The sequence below is a fragment of the Nannobrachium achirus genome, assembly GCF_963921795.1.
Source record: "Nannobrachium achirus genome assembly, chromosome: 23".
NCBI lineage: Eukaryota > Metazoa > Chordata > Actinopteri > Myctophiformes > Myctophidae > Nannobrachium > Nannobrachium achirus.
The window spans coordinates 43,174,911-43,191,740 of record NC_137830.1 but is presented as its reverse complement, the minus strand read 5'-3'; the positions used below and the strand labels follow the sequence as shown (position 1 = coordinate 43,191,740).

Sequence of the window (16,830 nt, the reverse complement as noted above, 5' to 3'; positions counted from 1 at the left end):
ATGCGTTTGGGTGTGGTTCGCATACATTATGCTCGCATACATTATGCTAATGAGGGTGTTAAGGTAGGTTTCCCAGCGCGTAAAAAATGCAGACGACCGTATGTAAATGAAGGGGAGGAGCTTAGTCGACATATGAAAATTGGGGCTGGTGCATGGTTTGGAAATGCGTGTGGGCGTGTTGCGCATACATTATGCTTGCATACATTATGCTAATGAGGGCGTTAAGGTGGGTTTCCCAGGGCTTAAAAAATACAGATGACCGTAGTGAGCATTCGTTCCACGAACGCATTCATTCAATGAATGAATGAATAAATAAATAAAGTGCACGTGCACACACGTGTGTGCGCACGCACGCACGCACGCACGCACACTTTATTATTTATTCATTCATTCACGCACGCACACACACACGCATGCACACTTTATTTTTTAATTAATTCATGAATACAGCCTGCGATATGCGTGAAATCTTGCAAGCACATTCCCACTAGGTCAAGGAACAGATGCCTCCCTTCTCACATTGGCCTGTTATAGCGCCACCAGCGGGTCAACTTTTGCATAACACATTTTTGGAACAAAATGCCTCAAATCATGCATGCAGCTAATTTCAGTAACGTCAAAGAGAGCACTGCCTGCGATCCTGACATTTTGTACTTTTATAGACATTGTTTTCTGGCTTGAAGCGAGCCCACAATTGTTTCGAAGGAACAATATTTTCTAGTTTCCATATGATATGCACCAGAGCAGTATAATCAGAGAGTGGTGTCACCGCGGGGTCAGAAACAGCGCTGGTCACGTGGTTCATTGTCACTTTACACCTCATAGACTTCAATGCATTTTGTAAACTTCCGGTTGGCCGTTTGTCACTATACGCCAATAGATGTGTGCGTAGAAGACCTGGCCCCATGAAGTGAACGGGAGTGACGCAACTCTCCATTCTAGGGCTCTGATATGCACATGTATTCAGGGGCGTAACTACCGCTGACGCAGCCGACGCATGCGCATTAGGGCCCGTGACGTCCAGGGGCACACGCAGGTGGGTATTTTCAGGTCAACTTGAAACCTGGAGAGATGCAAACAGGAATGTGCAGTGACTGTACTGTGTTATGTTTCTGTGTACATTGTTAGGGGACAGCATGTCATCGTGGAGGTGAGCTACGAAACGTCTCCGAAGGCCAACGCACTGCAGTGGCTCACCCCTGAACAGACCGCTGGCAAGGAGCACCCCTACCTCTTCAGCCAATGCCAGGTAGTTCGGGGGAATTTTGTCACCGCATGACCGTTACCTTCTCCTTCAGAAGAACACATAGACATCAAAGGGGTCTTGAACCCCTGCCCCTTTATCCGTCTGTAAAAAGTGCCCTCTCCAGACCATGAATGCAGTTTTTACTATGGTGAAAGAAATGCAAATGCCCCTCTTTCCATGCCATACCTGAAGGCAGCATTCAAGAGAATTGCCCTGTTCAAACTCTCCTGAACTTGAATGCAGCATCTTATGTTGAAAGAATTGCCCTCACTGTGTAGAAATCCATGCCGTTACTTATGCCACATCTCCAGTATTGCCTTTTTTATGCTTAGTTTAGTGTGGTATCAAGTACCGAAAATAGCCGACCTCCAAGCTCACAACATGTTGCAGCGCGACACGTTGTGAGCTTGGAGGTCTGCTATTTTTGTTTTTTCACCAAAAGGCCATTTTAGAAATGTCTCTGCAAACAGTCTCTGCACGTCCCTGTTCTTTTTCCTTCCGTTTCATCAAGTCAGTCACACAGCGACATGATCCCGTGTTTGTTCTGCAATGTTTTCACAGGACATTGTCCATGTCACCATTTCATTTTTCTACCTTTTATTTAATTCTGGGAGAACACACTGAGGGCTGGGGTCCTCTTTTTCAAAGAGGTGTTTTTCTAAACACACTTTCTGAAAGTGTTTTTCTAAACCATGACAAGTCAAGTGGTTATGATGACCACTTGCCGTTATTTCTGGTTAGTAACCACTTCCTTTTAATGTTCTTCAGTTCTGCTTTTCATCTGCCCTTTGCATGTTGTAATTTGTAAGACATCTCTACGCTACGCAATTGGGCTTAATTAACTTTAAACATATTCCTTATCTTGTATCCATTCAGACAGAGCCTGTTCCCCCTGGTCTGAACATCTCTTACCTGTGTTATTAATGTCTAAACAAGGTGCAGTCGTGAACTGAAGGGATTTTTCATTGTTATGAATCTTCCGTACATCCGCCAGCACGCCCGCCCGCTCTTCCAGTTATGTATTCCCATTAGTGAGTGATGTTGTTGAATTGATTTATGCTGTATGTATACAGGCTCACCACTGCAGGAGCATGGTCCCATGCCAGGACAGCCCCTCTGTTAAGCACACCTACTATGCTCAGGTGACAGACACACACGCACACACATGCACACAATTTAGTCAGATCTTCTCACCCCCCCCCCCCCCCCCCCCCCCCAAAAAAAACAGCACAAAACAGGAGGCACTAGCTTTTCTTAGTGTTTTTAATTTGATCTGTCTACTGTCTACCAGTGGTCCTTGAGGGGGTTCCAGGTGGTCCATAGCTAAATGATGGAGAGTTAGTAAACAAATGGACCTGTATAGTTCTTAAACTCTTGAGAATGTAACATTTTATGCTCTCAAGAGTTAAATTATTGTTAAACATCTGCATTCATTAATTTACAAGAAGTCTACACAATTAGAGAATGTGGAAGAATTGTTATTTTGATCGTTTTATCTCTCCTGTTATCTCTCCTATGGTACCACATCAATACAGCATGGAATTGTGGGAGAAAGGGATCTTAACGATAACAAAATATTGTCTGACCCAAAATATTGGGTCCGAGATGCTAAATCCCATCAAATGGTGGTCCGTGGCTCAAATGCTCCATAAATAATGGGCCTTGGTATGAAAAGGGTTGTAAACCACTGGTCTACTGCATGTCTTGTGAAAGATTCCGCTGTCATCGTTGTATGACGTGTGTGCGTATAGGTCTCTGTCCCCAAGGAGTTGGTGGCAGTGATGAGTGCCATGCGAGATGGACAGGAGCCCGACCCTCAGGACAGCAGCCGGATCATCTACCGTTTCAGACAGCCAGTAAGACACTCTCATCACATGTATATAGGCCTGTCACAATTGTTACATAATCATCTAATCGCAATTATTTGACATAATCGCAATCATTTGACATAATCGCAATCATTTGACATAATCGCAATTATTTTCTCGTAATCGTCATAATCGGTTACATGTTGAAAATGTTCATATACAGTATTTTCAAACATTTTCAAAAAGTGGAAATAGCAGATCTACAAGCAATTATTTGAGTGACAATTAATCGTCATGTAAAATGTCATAATCGTGACAGCCCTACAAGATGCACCACCTTGTTTTCGAGGGGGTCCTTATGGCACAAATGAACATCACATACAATACACAAACAAACAATACAACAAATACATCCATGCAGACAGACAAGATAAGATCTCACCAAAGCTAGCCACTCCCATCCCACCAATTCAACCCCAAAGTAGGACTTATGTAGGCATACCATTAACACAAGAAAACAAAAACAGAAAACACGTTTTCCCATAATTACACCCACCGGTCAATGTGATATCTGACTGTTTTTCTCTTGGCAGCAGTGTTCAAAGTACAAGAGGAGCGAATGATGAGCTGCTGATAAACAAGTAGTTATATGGTTATTGCAAGTTACCAGCTGATCATACATTCTTCTCTAATAACCAATATACAGTAGAATAGCTATAGCATAAACACAGTTTTTTGCTCTCACCAGTCATGCTCTAACCCAGTGGTATCAAAGTGGGTTCTGGGGGTACAGGGACAGGTCCTTGAGGAGTTTCCACAGTCAAATGAGGAGTTTAATTGCAAAAAATCTGTATGTATAAATTATTATTTTCGAAAGAAAATATTATGACAATTCAATATCATCACTAGGAATCAACTTCTCATGTGTGTATTATGACATTTTGTCAGTTTAATTAACCAAATCATATCAACACATTTCATAACAGGCTCCTTAGGAATGATTTGAAATGATGATCTAATGAAATGTGGGAGTCTGTGACATAAAAAAGTTTGAAAAGTCTAATCTATGATTTGTCCCAGGTGCCCATGCCCTCTTATCTCATTGCCATAGTGGTGGGAGTTCTGGAAAGCAGGTAAAAATACACATGAGCACTTTTATTTTTACTCAACTCAATCAGCTGCATCTAAATAACCAAAGAGTGCTTTCTCATCTGTTCAATTACTAGAGAGATTGGGCCGAGGTCTCGCGTGTGGTCCGAGAAGGAGTTTGTAGACAAGGCAGCTTTTGAGTTCTCTGAGGTGAGTTTCTCTCTGCTAGCACCAATCATGATGTACTTCATCTATTTCAAGGGTCTTCAACAGGGGGTCCGGGACTGCGAGGGGGTCCTCAGAGTTACTACGGGGGGTCCTCCAAATCTTTGTGTGATAGACACTTTTTTCTCCTTTTTTATATTAACCACTTGAACCCATAATCTGATAACTTTAGCCAAAAATAGCAGATCTTCAAGCTCACAAGCGCAACGCGTTTTGTTTGAGCTTGTAGATCGGCTATTTCCGGCAAAGAGGTTTAGTGTAAAGGGGAAAAAGAGCAGACTAAGTAAAGGTAAAGTATTGACAGTTCAAGTGGTTAAATATTTTAAAACACAAATTGACATGAATCCAAAATACACTGATGCATGTGCTGTCAAACAATGAAACTATATGGAAAACACCAATTGACATGAATCCAAAATACAATGATGCTTGTGCTGACAAACAATAAAACTATATGGAATCTATGAAAAGGTTCATCTCTCTCTCTCAACTACGGGGCCCTTGGCCTGAAAACGTTGAAGACCCCTGATCTGGTTCATGGAGATACACAGGATATGCCTGCTCCCTTCATGTGCGTGTATGTATTGCTCTCAGACGGAGACCATGTTGAAGACGGCTGAGGACCTGGCAGGACCATATGTGTGGGGCCAGTATGACATCCTTGTGCTGCCGCCCTCTTTCCCTTACGGAGGTATGGAGAACCCCTGCCTCACCTTCGCCACCCCCACCCTGCTGGTAAGGCCCTGTTCCCCAAACACTGGGTCAGGACATTTTTATGGGTCCCTAAGGCCGCAATCACATATATGCGTGAGACATCTTCTCCGTATCGTTTGAGAATGAGGGGAGCTTGTTAGATTTTCACTTGTTTTTGTGTCCCGAGCAAACGTCTAATTTCTCTTTTGGGTCACGAGCTAAAAGGTTTGGGAACCACATTGGTAAGGAATGTGTGAACGCACACACACAACCGCAGCCAATCCATTCTGTTGTTGACAGTCATTATTTATTATTCATATTCATTATTATACATTGTTGTCTTTATATCTTGCAGGCAGGAGACAGGTCCTTGTCGAATGTGAGTAAACAGCCTTCCAATGTTGGCCAGGTACTGTAAACTGATCCATGTCTATTGATATAGCTGTGCTGAGCTACTGTATGTGTTCTACATCTTGGCAGGTCATTGCCCATGAGATCTCCCACAGCTGGACTGGCAACCTGGTAACGAACAAGACGTGGGAACACTTCTGGTAAGCCATAGTGACTGCTGGTTAGGGATGGGACGATACGCGATATTATCGTTTATCGTGATAAAAAAACACTCACGATAATCGTATCGTGGAGATTACATTTATTGTGATATCGTCCTCCGTCATGCACTGGGATCAATTCACTTTTTATTTAGATAGATACCTTTATTATCCCAAGGGGGAAAATCAGTTGCCCAGAGGCAGCACAGCAGTATAAGGTTATTTATAAAGTTACAGAGAAGTAAGAAAAAGAACAGAGTACAGTAAAGAGCAAGGTACATTTGCTGAGCTGCATATCCAGTACCACTTAAACCCTCTATAATTGGTAAAAGGTACTTATAATATACGTACTTGATACAGTATTTTTCACTTTCTATCAAATGTCTTTGCCAAAAAATAGCCGATCTACAAGCTCACAACGCGTCGCAACTGTAGATCTGCTATTTCTTTGGCAAATGTTCGGCCCCAGGAGAGTGGACTTTGATTATCGCGATTATATCGTAAGTCGCGATTTCTTTTGTCACAATAATCGTGATATGACATTTTCATATCCTCCCATCCCTACTGCTGGTGCAGCGTTTCGGCGAAATGGTTCTGAGCTCCTCGTGACCTCTTGCTTACATGTTGATGACAGGTTGAACGAGGGACACACGGTCTATTTGGAGAGGATGATTGGCAGGTCTATGGAAAGTGAGCAATTCAGACAATTTAAAGCCATGGGAGGCTGGAAAGACCTGCAGGATTCAGTGAGAAAACACACACACACACACACACACACACACACACACACACACACACACACACACACACACACACACACACACACACACACACACACACACACACACACACACACACACACACACACACACACACACACATCCTCGCTTTAAGGGCCTTACTGTTCATTGACTATGACTCGTAGTACACATTTTGTATAGGTTGTTAGATTTTTGAGGAAGCCATTGAATTCTATTTATTACAGTAAGGTATGAAAATCAACCACATGGACCTTATTATTTTATGGTCAACAACATTTTTGTTACTGCAATATAATGCATCTTAATGCAACATTGACTGATTGGAAAGTTTGTTAACGGATATGTAAACAAACATGAATCTTATATGGCCATATGGTGTATGATCCATTACATTGGCTGTGTCCGTTTCAAACCTGCTGACTGTCGTCCCTCTATCTCCCAGGTTAATACCTTCGGGGCCAACAACCCCCTGACCAATCTGGTTCCTAGCCTACACGAAGTGGACCCTGACGATGCCTTTTCTTCTGTACCCTACGAGAAGGGCTTTGCTCTGCTCTACCATCTAGAAGAGCTCATGGGTGGCCCAGGTGACAATGTTTATTCGTCTTAACACCAGTTACCTCCACAAAACATTTCATTCTGAACAAAGCAATAACAAGCAAATGGTAAACTTCTGTATCGGTTTAACTGTACCCCGCCCAGTAACATTGCATTGGTACATGCACACATAGTTCAAGGTCATTAGGTTTATTAGCATGTCCCAAACTGGGTGATTTTATGTTACAGCATATAATAAAAACTCTAAAAACACAGTAAACACGCATAAACAAGAACATAGACATAGACATGGTCACAAGATGCAGATAATAATTGTATAAGCGTAAGTGTAACAACAACCATCCGCCCACCCACGCACCCAACACCATAATTATGGACAACATGTCCACGACCATATTGCACCATAGGAAACAAAAGAAAGAACGCAACACATCAGCACATCATAACCATCCTCCCAGATGGAGATGGGCCTGTCGACTCAACTGTCGACTAAAAAACAGCCAACCAGTACCCGAGAGTGTCGTAAATAAGCTATGAGAATCTTCTCAGATTTCATCAGTTAATTTACGAATGGAATTTATTTGGTGATTGTGGAATAGTTGTCTAGCGGAGAATGTTTTTTTGTGTAAACATGTTTACTATGTTGAGAATGGTATTATTTTGTGTAAACATGTTTACTGTGTTTTGTACTGTTGAGATTACCAAACACGCCTCAGCCATTGCATTGTGACTTCCTGCTGTCACAATACAGATGCTTGAATAACTCTGCTTTTGGAGCGGCCAGTGTGTGTGGTCTGAATGTTCCTAGAGCACAGCGCTTGAATTTTAAGATGAGTAGTGTATTTACAAACTATGCCCACACAATATCTCACATTTATAATATATATCTTGCTGAACCACAGTTGCTCTCTATTAGGCTAGGTCTTTTTATTTTCCACTCCTGATAAATCCGTTTTTTAGCAAGAAACAATGGTGCTCAACTAGAAAGTCTTAAAGAGTAGGATGTTGTGCTGACCCAGAAGGCACACAAATAGCAAATTAACTTGTCAGCACTTGCAAGTACACTAAGTAACGCTTTCAATAATGCAGAGAAGCAGAAGGAAACATATGTGGGTATGAACTATGAAGTCTGGTTTTAGAACATTGCTATGCATGTCACGCCCAAAAGTGTCAACTTGCTAGGTTCCTTTTGATAGGCTTTTTAACAGGTCAAAATGTATGAGTTGAGAACAACACGCACACCAAATGGATTTCTCACTTCTGTGTGCACCACAGAAGCCCCAAAAGTACAACCAAAAATACAAAGACTGCCCGTGCACACTGGATCACCCTTACATTGAATTTATAAAAGGATCAATGTCAGATCATGTTTCGGTCACACAGGAACTCCTCTAGAAATGAAAATGAATGACTAGATGGAATGAATAGATTAGCAAAGCTTCATGTTACTACTGTATGTGTGGTTTTGTAATCTGGCTGTTTATGATTGACCGTTCCAGAGGTGTTCATGGGTTTTGTCAAGTCCTACATCCAGCTCTTTGCCTACAGCAGTGTCACCACAGAGGAATGGAAGAACTACCTTTTTACCTACTTCAAAGACAAGGTAACATGACTGGTGTTACACTTGGTGTACACGGTGAAGTTCTCTGTGTTGCTTTATCCATTTGTAACCTCAGAGATTGTAGAAAAGTTAAGTTAGGTTTCTAATCTGCATGTTGTCCACTGCAGGTTGACATTCTCAACAAGGTGGACTGGAATGCTTGGATGCACACTCCTGGAATGCCCCCTGTCCAACCACAGTGAGTAAAGTACAGTACAAGTACTCTTTAAGGCGGAGGTCTTCAACAGGGGGTCCGGGACGCCTAGGGGGTCCTCAGAGTTACTACAGGGGGTCCTCCAAATCTTTGAGTGATAGAAACCTTTTTCTTCTCCTTTTCTTATATTAACCACTTGAGCCCTAGCGTCCATATTCGGAGAACTTTAGCCAAAAATAGCAGGGCGTTGTGAGCTTGTAGATCGGCTATTTGCGGCAAAGAGCTTTGGTGTAGAGGGGGAAAAGAGCAGACTAAGTACAGAGTGAAAGGTCAAGTTTATTAAGTATTGACGGTTCAAGTGGTTAAATATCTGAAAACACAAATTGACATGAATCCAAAATACACTGACGAGTGTGCTGTCAAACAGTGAAACTATATGGAATCTGAACAGGTTGTGGGGGTCCCTGCTTCATCTCTCTCTCAACTAAGGGGTCCTTGGACTCAAAACGTTGAAGACCCCTGCTTTAAGGTTTCTGACCCACCGATTTACCCTCTTGATTCTTGTGTTAGTGCTGCTGATATTGTTTTTAGTTTTTTATGTGCAACTTATTTCCTGTTCCAGATATGACACGACGCTAGCTGATGCCTGCATTGCTCTGTGTCAGAGATGGGTCCAGGTAATGATTGTTCCATTGCCTGCAGCATTTAAGCCTGAGTTATACTTATGTTGAGTGTTGTGCCACATCCCAAAAATAGCCGGTCTACACGCTCACAACGTGCGATGCGTTGTGAGCTTGTACAGTAGATGTTTTTTGTTTTTCATTGTATGACACGGGCATGCAACTAAGTGTAAATCAAAATCAGGCTTTAATTGTACAACCTTCCTTTGTCCTTCCCTACATTTGTTCTCCTTCTCTCCCTTCAGGCCAAAGAGGGAGACCTTGGGGGTTTCAAAGAAGCCGACGTGAAGACTTTCTCTTCCCACCAGCTCATTGAGTTCCTGTCCCTTCTTCTTCAGGAGGTAAGTCACGCGTCACTCTTCCTGCTCGCCATACTAGCTACTCACGTGCAGAGGCATGCCTGTGTCCCTGGAATGCTCAAATAAGTCGGAGAGAAATGTTCAATTGCCTGATTATGGCTGTTCCTCCAGGAGCCTCTCCCACTAAGCCATGTGCAGAAGATGCAGGAGGTGTACAATCTCAACACCTACATGAACGCAGAGATCCGTTTCAGGTGAGAACCTCAAAATCAGAATCTGTTAGCCGTAGAAGACCTACTGTACATTCAGATGTTAATAACGAATGCCCCTCTGTTCAATTGTTCATGAACATGTTATTTAGCCTACATTGAAATAAATGTCTCGCAGCCTCTGTTCAACCAGTGTGCTTCAGTTTGCAGCCCAATTGGCAACCAGGCAGGCTGTGTAAAATAGCATTTTCGGATAAAAGAGCATCAAGCAATATCTATCTCAGTTAGTCAAATATGCGTAGAGAATAGAACTGGAGAAATAGAGCCACGTCTGCTTATCTCAACCAACACCTAATATTAACCTAACAGTAGCGGATTTCCATCCACTACATTTTATTTTGCAGATTTTCTGAAACATGTTGTTGATGCATTTTAATGGAAACTCACCTACTGACTCTCTCCAGGTGGCTGCGACTGTGTGTAAAGTCCAAATGGGAGGATATGGTTCCAATGGCACTGAAGATGGCAACAGATCAGGGGAGGATGAAGTTCACACGTCCTCTCTTCAGGTTTGCGACCATTATCCTGTGTCGTCAAACGATCTGCAGATGTGACAAATGGGATATTTGTTACACTGTTAAATGCCGTGGTGAATTCTACTCTGAAGCTTTCTTCCCCCCCCCCCCCCCTCCCCCTCCCCCCCCCTCCCCTGTTCTTTTCACAGAGAGGTGTATAACTTTGACAAGTACCGCGAGGAGGCCGTGCGTGTTTTCTTGGCTCACCGTGCAGCCATGCACTATGTGACAGCGGGTCTGGTTGCCAAAGACCTGAAGGTGGATACCAGCACTGCTTTGTAAACCAGCTTCGTACTCTTACCAGTATTATTACCAGGGTTCCCACGGTCATGAAATTAGAAAAATATTTTTCCAGGACTGGAAAAGTTTTGGAATTGATCAAGAGTCCTGGAAGGTCCTGGATAAAATAGCTATGCATTGTCTTTGGTTATTGATTTTGTTAATACCTCTGAAATGACAAGTTAAACATTGGCCAAATTGTCAAATATTAGAGGCAGAAATTGTGAAAATAGCAGATCTACATGCTCGCAACGCGAGGCGTTGTATGTAGATCGGCTATTTTCACAATAAAACTGTGTTATACAAAATCTCTCTACTCTTAGTGCTCGTCAGGGTGGGGGGTCCCCAGTTCAAATATGATTATTTTGGGGGTCACAGCCTGAAAAGGTTGAGAACCACTGACAAACACTACCTGTCTTTGGGCATTGCACATTGGAGTAAGTGACTCGTTATTGAGCTGAATTGTTATACAGTCCTGGAAATCAGGTTAAATATTCTGGAAAAGTTTTGGAAATTAATTGGTAAAGATGTGTGGGAACCCTGTATTGCTGAATACACCTCTGTATTAGCAGCACCAACCAATCAAATGCACTTAATCATTTCTCACTCTATACAGTCTAACCTTCTTGGCTTGTCAAGGGAATGTATGTAGAATGGATGTTTTGTTTTGTGTGTGAGTGATTACATAATGGCGTATGTAAGAATGCATCTCAGGGCGGAGAAGACATTTTTGTATTACTATGGTGCTGATAACCTCTGACCCAAATATATTAATAAAAACACGGTCCATACGGTGAAATGTCTCTTATATGCTGTAATAGCTGGTGGAAGCAGTGGTGTAAAATAACTAAGCTCAATTTTGAGGTATTTGTACTTTGCTTGAGTATTTCTAATTTCCTATACTTTTACTTCTACTCTCCACTACATCGGAGACAAATATTGTACTTTTACCTCACTACAATTATTTGAAAACTTCAGTTACTTTGTAGATTTTGATAATTATCACAAAACATATATTAACCACTTAATACCTACTGTATACACTTTGCCTTTTGAAAATAGCTGATCTACTTGTTTAGATTGTTATAGGCTGCAACCACACCAAAGTACCTATGAGAATGGATTCCCCATTCCGCCAATGTATTTCAATGAGAATGGAGCGTTTTCTTTTTTTTTTTGCAGAAATCCTCTACTGGCATGAAACCGTTCCACTCGGATTGAAATACATTGGTGGCATGGGGAATCCACTAGGTACTTTGGTGTGGCTGCCGCGATACATTTGAAAACTTGAAATGGGATCATGAGTACTTTTACTTTTGGTACAGTTCAGAGGTTCCATGTTCAAATCCCAGTCCACCTACAGTTCATTGCTGGAGTACTTTGACATTGTCAAGGCTAAAGTACAAGAGAAAAACTCAAAAGCACCAGGAGATACCTGTTGAGGGCCCAAAGGTGCGTTGGTTCAATGGTGTGGTGCGCTTGATCGGTAGTCCCGGTCCTCAGTTTCAGACAGGTTGAAGTCCCAAGCTACACGGAGGACCATCGGGAGGGGTGTCCCTCCCCCTGTTTCCTGAGAAGTAAAGGTGTTGGGATATATCTGAAAGAACTCCGTCCAGCTATACTCTTACAGGAAGAAGTTTTAAATGGTGAAATTCACCTGACTTTTTTCTGGATTCCATACGTTGACTCTACATGCGCTAGAAAAGCAAAATGGAGGTTTGAGTGAGATGTTGCTGTATCTGTATAACTCAATGACAGATATCTGGGGTAATTTCTCTCACATACCCTTGCAAAGTCAAGATATAAGACTTTTGGGGTAATTGTGGACGACATTGATGTTGTAGAGAGCCGAGTATTGCTACAGTATATGGCTACAAAATACACAGTAAACACGTATGAAGTTTATTCATAAATCCTTTATAACATGATAGAAAGTCAAAGACAATTATAAGGCTTGTTACAAAAGGTATTAACAAACATCAGTGTATGGCAAACACACCACCCCCACTAAACAGTTATCCACTTAAAGCACTATGTACTTTGTTGTACAACAAATGGCAAAAAATAGCCGATCTACAAGCTCACAGTGCGTCGCCTATAATAACATGCTCAAAATAGGGACACCAGGTTGAGAGTGGTTCAAGTCACACATTTGCAATTGGAAGATGTAAGTTGCGGCTATAGGTTCAGAGGAGAAGCGATGCAAGTTAAGAACACGACAGCTTCATGCCTCAGGGAGAGTTTGCAGGCTGTGCGAGTATGTGTCCGTGGCAAAGACTTGGCCTTTAGAGTTTCTCTTTTTTTACACACCATTATAAGACCCAATAACTGAAGGTCTCCAGGTTTTCTTCAGAATATGTATGACACCGATTTATGACAGTGGTTCTGTCATAAATCAGTCAGGGTGGGGAACCCCCACCCTGACAAGCACTAAGAGTTGAGGCATTACATTTTGTATAGCACAGTTCTATTGTGAAAATAGCAGATCCACATGCTCACAACGCCTCGCAGCTCACGCTGCGAGGCGTTGTGAGCATGATGTAGATCTGCTATTTTCACAATTTATGGCTCTAATATGTGACAATTTGGCCAAAGTTTAATTTGTCATTTTAGAGATATTAAAACGTCCTTAAATTCTCACTTTAGAAATGTGCATAAACCCTCTATACACTTAAACGTTATGTTGGTTCATTTACTGTTGAGAGAGAAAACAATGTTGCACATTAAGTTCATCTGGGGACCCCCCCTACCCACAGGTTGAGAACCACTGATGTATGACACTGTGGCACATTAGGAAGTCCAATAGTACTTACTAGTGGGTCTCAAATGTTTTATTTGGAAGGACCCCCATAACTCTGAGAGTGAACAAATGGAACCAAATGGACCAGTGGGGTTCATTTAGTTCTATTTGAACACTCAGAGTTACTACTGTTATGGCCATTCAGGGCTAGCTCTTTGTGGGTTTCTGGTAATGATGTTATCCGCTCATTTTGTATGTCCATGGCAAAAATGACATTAAGACCTGGAACGCATTATTATGCAACGTTTCTTTAAGCTTTAACTATTAAAAAATAGCAGATCTACAAGCTGCGAGCTTGCAGATCTGCTATTTTTGATAAATCGATAAAATGTGTGCAAGTCTTTGAATATTATGTATTTTTTAAGCAAACATTTGTAACTCGAGTTTTGCTTCTGGGGGGTCCCTGGAACTAAATATTTTGAGATGGGGGTCCGTGACCAAATACATTTTGGGGGTGCTTCACATGAAAAAGTTTGAGCACCACTGACAAAAAAAATCATAATACAAGCTCATAGCGCGGCACTTGGTGCCGCGCTGTGAGCTTGTATATCTGCTATTTTTCAATAGTTAAAGCACTTAAACCCCCTCCCCCTAAGAAGAACATTCTTGAGGGGCCCCAGAATTAGGTGCGACACCCCTGCCCAGGCCTCTCAAGACCAGTGGAGCCCCAGGCCTCGGGACAGCATGACGGTCTCCAGGTCCCGGTCCTCCTGGTGCTCCTGCAGCCGCTGCTCCTCCAGCAGGGACACCAGGGCGTCCCTCTGCTCCACCACCTCCAGCATCTCCTCCAGGATCAGGCGCTCCTCCGCCAGCTCCGTCTCCCGCTTCAGATGGTCTGCAGAAACACAGAGAAAATGTCCATACTACTGGCTCCATTGCATGAGCTGATAAGGAGTTGATAAAGGCCATTTAATATCCGAAACGGGTGCACATTTAACATATTGTTGTATAAACCTTTACACGTCCCGGTTCATGCTTTGTCGCTTGCGGTTTTCGACAGAGAAAGTTGGAAATTGATGATGTAATTCCAAAATATTGTCGAGATAGCTTCAATAGTTGCTTTGTGTATTAAAAATGGACTTACCGTATGTTGCTCAGAGAAACAGGTCTCAACAGCACACTTTTGGCACACAAATGAACAAGAACCAAGGTGATTCTGCCAATGTATAAAATCACAACACAGCTTTTTTTTCTTTTTTTTTAGGGGGAATAAAAATGTCAACTTGATGTTCATTATAATTTATACTATGTGAACGAGGACATCTGGTGGGCATGTTTCTGAGAACGAGTCAGCGGTCTCAGTCTTTGTTATTGCTCGTGTAAGAAATGGCAATGGCGCTTTTTAGTTTCAGGTTTTGTACTTTTATACAATGACAGTCTGCTTTGTTCTTGTTCATTTGTTTGCCAGAATTCGAAGATTACTTGCCAATATCTGGTGTTGTATCAGGGCAATAACTACACAACACAAACCTCTTCAAATGTTTAATTATGCTTTTAAGTGACTGTTCTTTGTAGCATACCATCCACAGCCATCCTCTCCCTCAGCTTTTGCTGGAGGCGGCTCTGTCTGTCTTCAAGTTCCAACTCTCGGGCACTGGGGGATAAAGTGACAGACAAATCCAAAATATTGGTCACCTAAGTATCAAGTCAAAGAGTTATTGAGTATTTGATTAACTGCAATATCCAAATCAACATGACCAGGGGTGTTACACCAAATTCTGGGCCCTGGGTACTTTAATTATTGAAAAATAGCATATATACAAGCTCACAGCACGGCACCGAGTGATTATTTTTTGAAAAATCGTGGAATTTTGTGCAAGTCTCTGAATATTTCAAACCCTAAGGTTTTTTTTTTTTGTTGGAAAAACCTATGTTTTCCTCTGTATGTCAGTGGATGTGGATGGCCAGAGTGCTCAAGGTCAAGGCAACGTGCTGGCCTTTACACTGCTCAAGTGGGCAGAGACTCTCACCATGACATGCACAGCCAAGGACGAGCACACAGGGTTGACTGACATGGTAACAAAGAAATTGCAGGTGCTGGGTAGGTGGCTGATGATGAGTTTCCTGCTATTAAATTAGTTATTTATAGACTTATATAGGATTATTCCAGAGCACTTTGTAATTTGACAGTCATGTAAAAACAGGCAGCAACTAAATCCTGAATTAGTTACGTGCCACTGAAAAACACAGATTTACAAGCTCACTTTTGCAACCAGGAGAGAAAACTCAACAACGATCATTAATCTGTGTTCCAGTTCCAATTCTGCTCATTTCTTTTTTGTTTCATCTCCTCAAATGTAATTTGTTTATCCTGTGTACTGTATGAGTTCTCCTCTCTTCTGATTGGATAAAATTGGTATGCGAACTGAAAATCTACTTTACTAAAGAGCTGGGGAGACTTGGAATATAGAAACATGATGTAACGCTTATTTTAACAAAGCAATGTCACTTACACTTAACCCTTGGTTAACATTTATGCTAATGTTTATGCTGTCACTGAACTTTAAAACATTCACAATTAAGGTCATTGCCATCAGCTGCTGTTTATGAGGGATACCTTACCTAGTCCAGTGGTTCTCAAAGTGGGGTCCGGGGACCCCCAGGGGTCCGTGAGGGAGTTCCAGGGGGTCCCCAGCTAAATGATAGTTAGGACCATATGGACCCTTGCAGGTTTGTAACTCAGAGAGTATACAAAATGGAACCAAATGGACCCTGACGTGTCCATTTGTTTCCATTTACACTCTCAGAGTTAAATTAACATTGATTTTACAATATAAATTGGGGTCCCAGAGAAATGAATGGGGGTCCGTAGCCTAATGCATGTCAAACTGGGGGTCATTTGAAATTAAAATGGTTGAGAATCACTTCTAGAGCCGTAAAAATCTTCCCTTTATGTGGGTGACATGGCATATCTTTTCAAATGGGGGTCCACAGGCTAATAAGTGTCGATTTGGGGGGTCCTTGCATCGAAAACGTTTGAGAACCACTGACCTAGTGTGTTCCAAACACATGTTTATTGGTTTGTTGACTCATCTCCTACAGTGAGAACTTCATTAAATGAGTTGTGCTTGATTTGGAACACAATCATATCTTTCTCCTACAGCTGGACCAGCTAACCTGACCATTTCAGGCCCTGACACGATGACTCCAGCGGTGAGCCACAGCTACAGCTGTGGAGCCTACTGTCGGCCCTCCTGTAACTACTCCTGGCACGTTGATAAGGGCCCGTGGCTGGGGGGAATGGGGAATGTTATCACTGTTGTTCCTCAGGAGGCAGAAACCTCCAAAACCATCATCTGCAAA

The 16,830-nt window shown here is 42.2% G+C and overlaps 1 protein-coding gene across 1 annotated transcript; it reads left to right on the top strand.

Annotated features, from left to right (window-relative positions):
* The first annotated feature begins 1,167 nt into the window (after window positions 1-1,167).
* On the top strand, window positions 1,168-10,919 carry LOC308308582 (leukotriene A-4 hydrolase-like). The gene is made up of 17 exons (XM_080754001.1): window positions 1,168-1,249; window positions 2,320-2,388; window positions 2,998-3,102; window positions 4,135-4,187; window positions 4,281-4,353; window positions 4,963-5,103; window positions 5,417-5,440; window positions 5,542-5,612; window positions 6,247-6,358; window positions 6,816-6,960; window positions 8,431-8,534; window positions 8,660-8,730; window positions 9,308-9,362; window positions 9,611-9,706; window positions 9,836-9,918; window positions 10,338-10,442; window positions 10,598-10,919. The coding sequence occupies exons 2-17, from the start codon at window positions 2,338-2,340 to the stop codon at window positions 10,728-10,730; spliced, it is 1,422 nt and encodes a 473-aa protein (XP_080610127.1). The 5' UTR covers window positions 1,168-1,249; window positions 2,320-2,337; the 3' UTR covers window positions 10,731-10,919.
* The last annotated feature ends 5,911 nt before the right edge of the window (window positions 10,920-16,830 follow it).

What these genes read in the sequence shown, in the direction of transcription:
- LOC308308582 (XM_080754001.1), top strand. Translation starts at nt 2,338, where the DNA reads ATGGTCCCATGCCAGGACAGCCCCTCTGTTAAGCACACCTACTATGCT. An exon ending in AGCACACCTACTATGCTCAG is followed by an intron (nt 2,389 to 2,997) that starts GTGACAGACACA and finishes GTGTGCGTATAG; the next exon opens with GTCTCTGTCCCCAAGGAGTT. An exon ending in TGTCCCTTCTTCTTCAGGAG is followed by an intron (nt 9,707 to 9,835) that starts GTAAGTCACGCG and finishes CTGTTCCTCCAG; the next exon opens with GAGCCTCTCCCACTAAGCCA.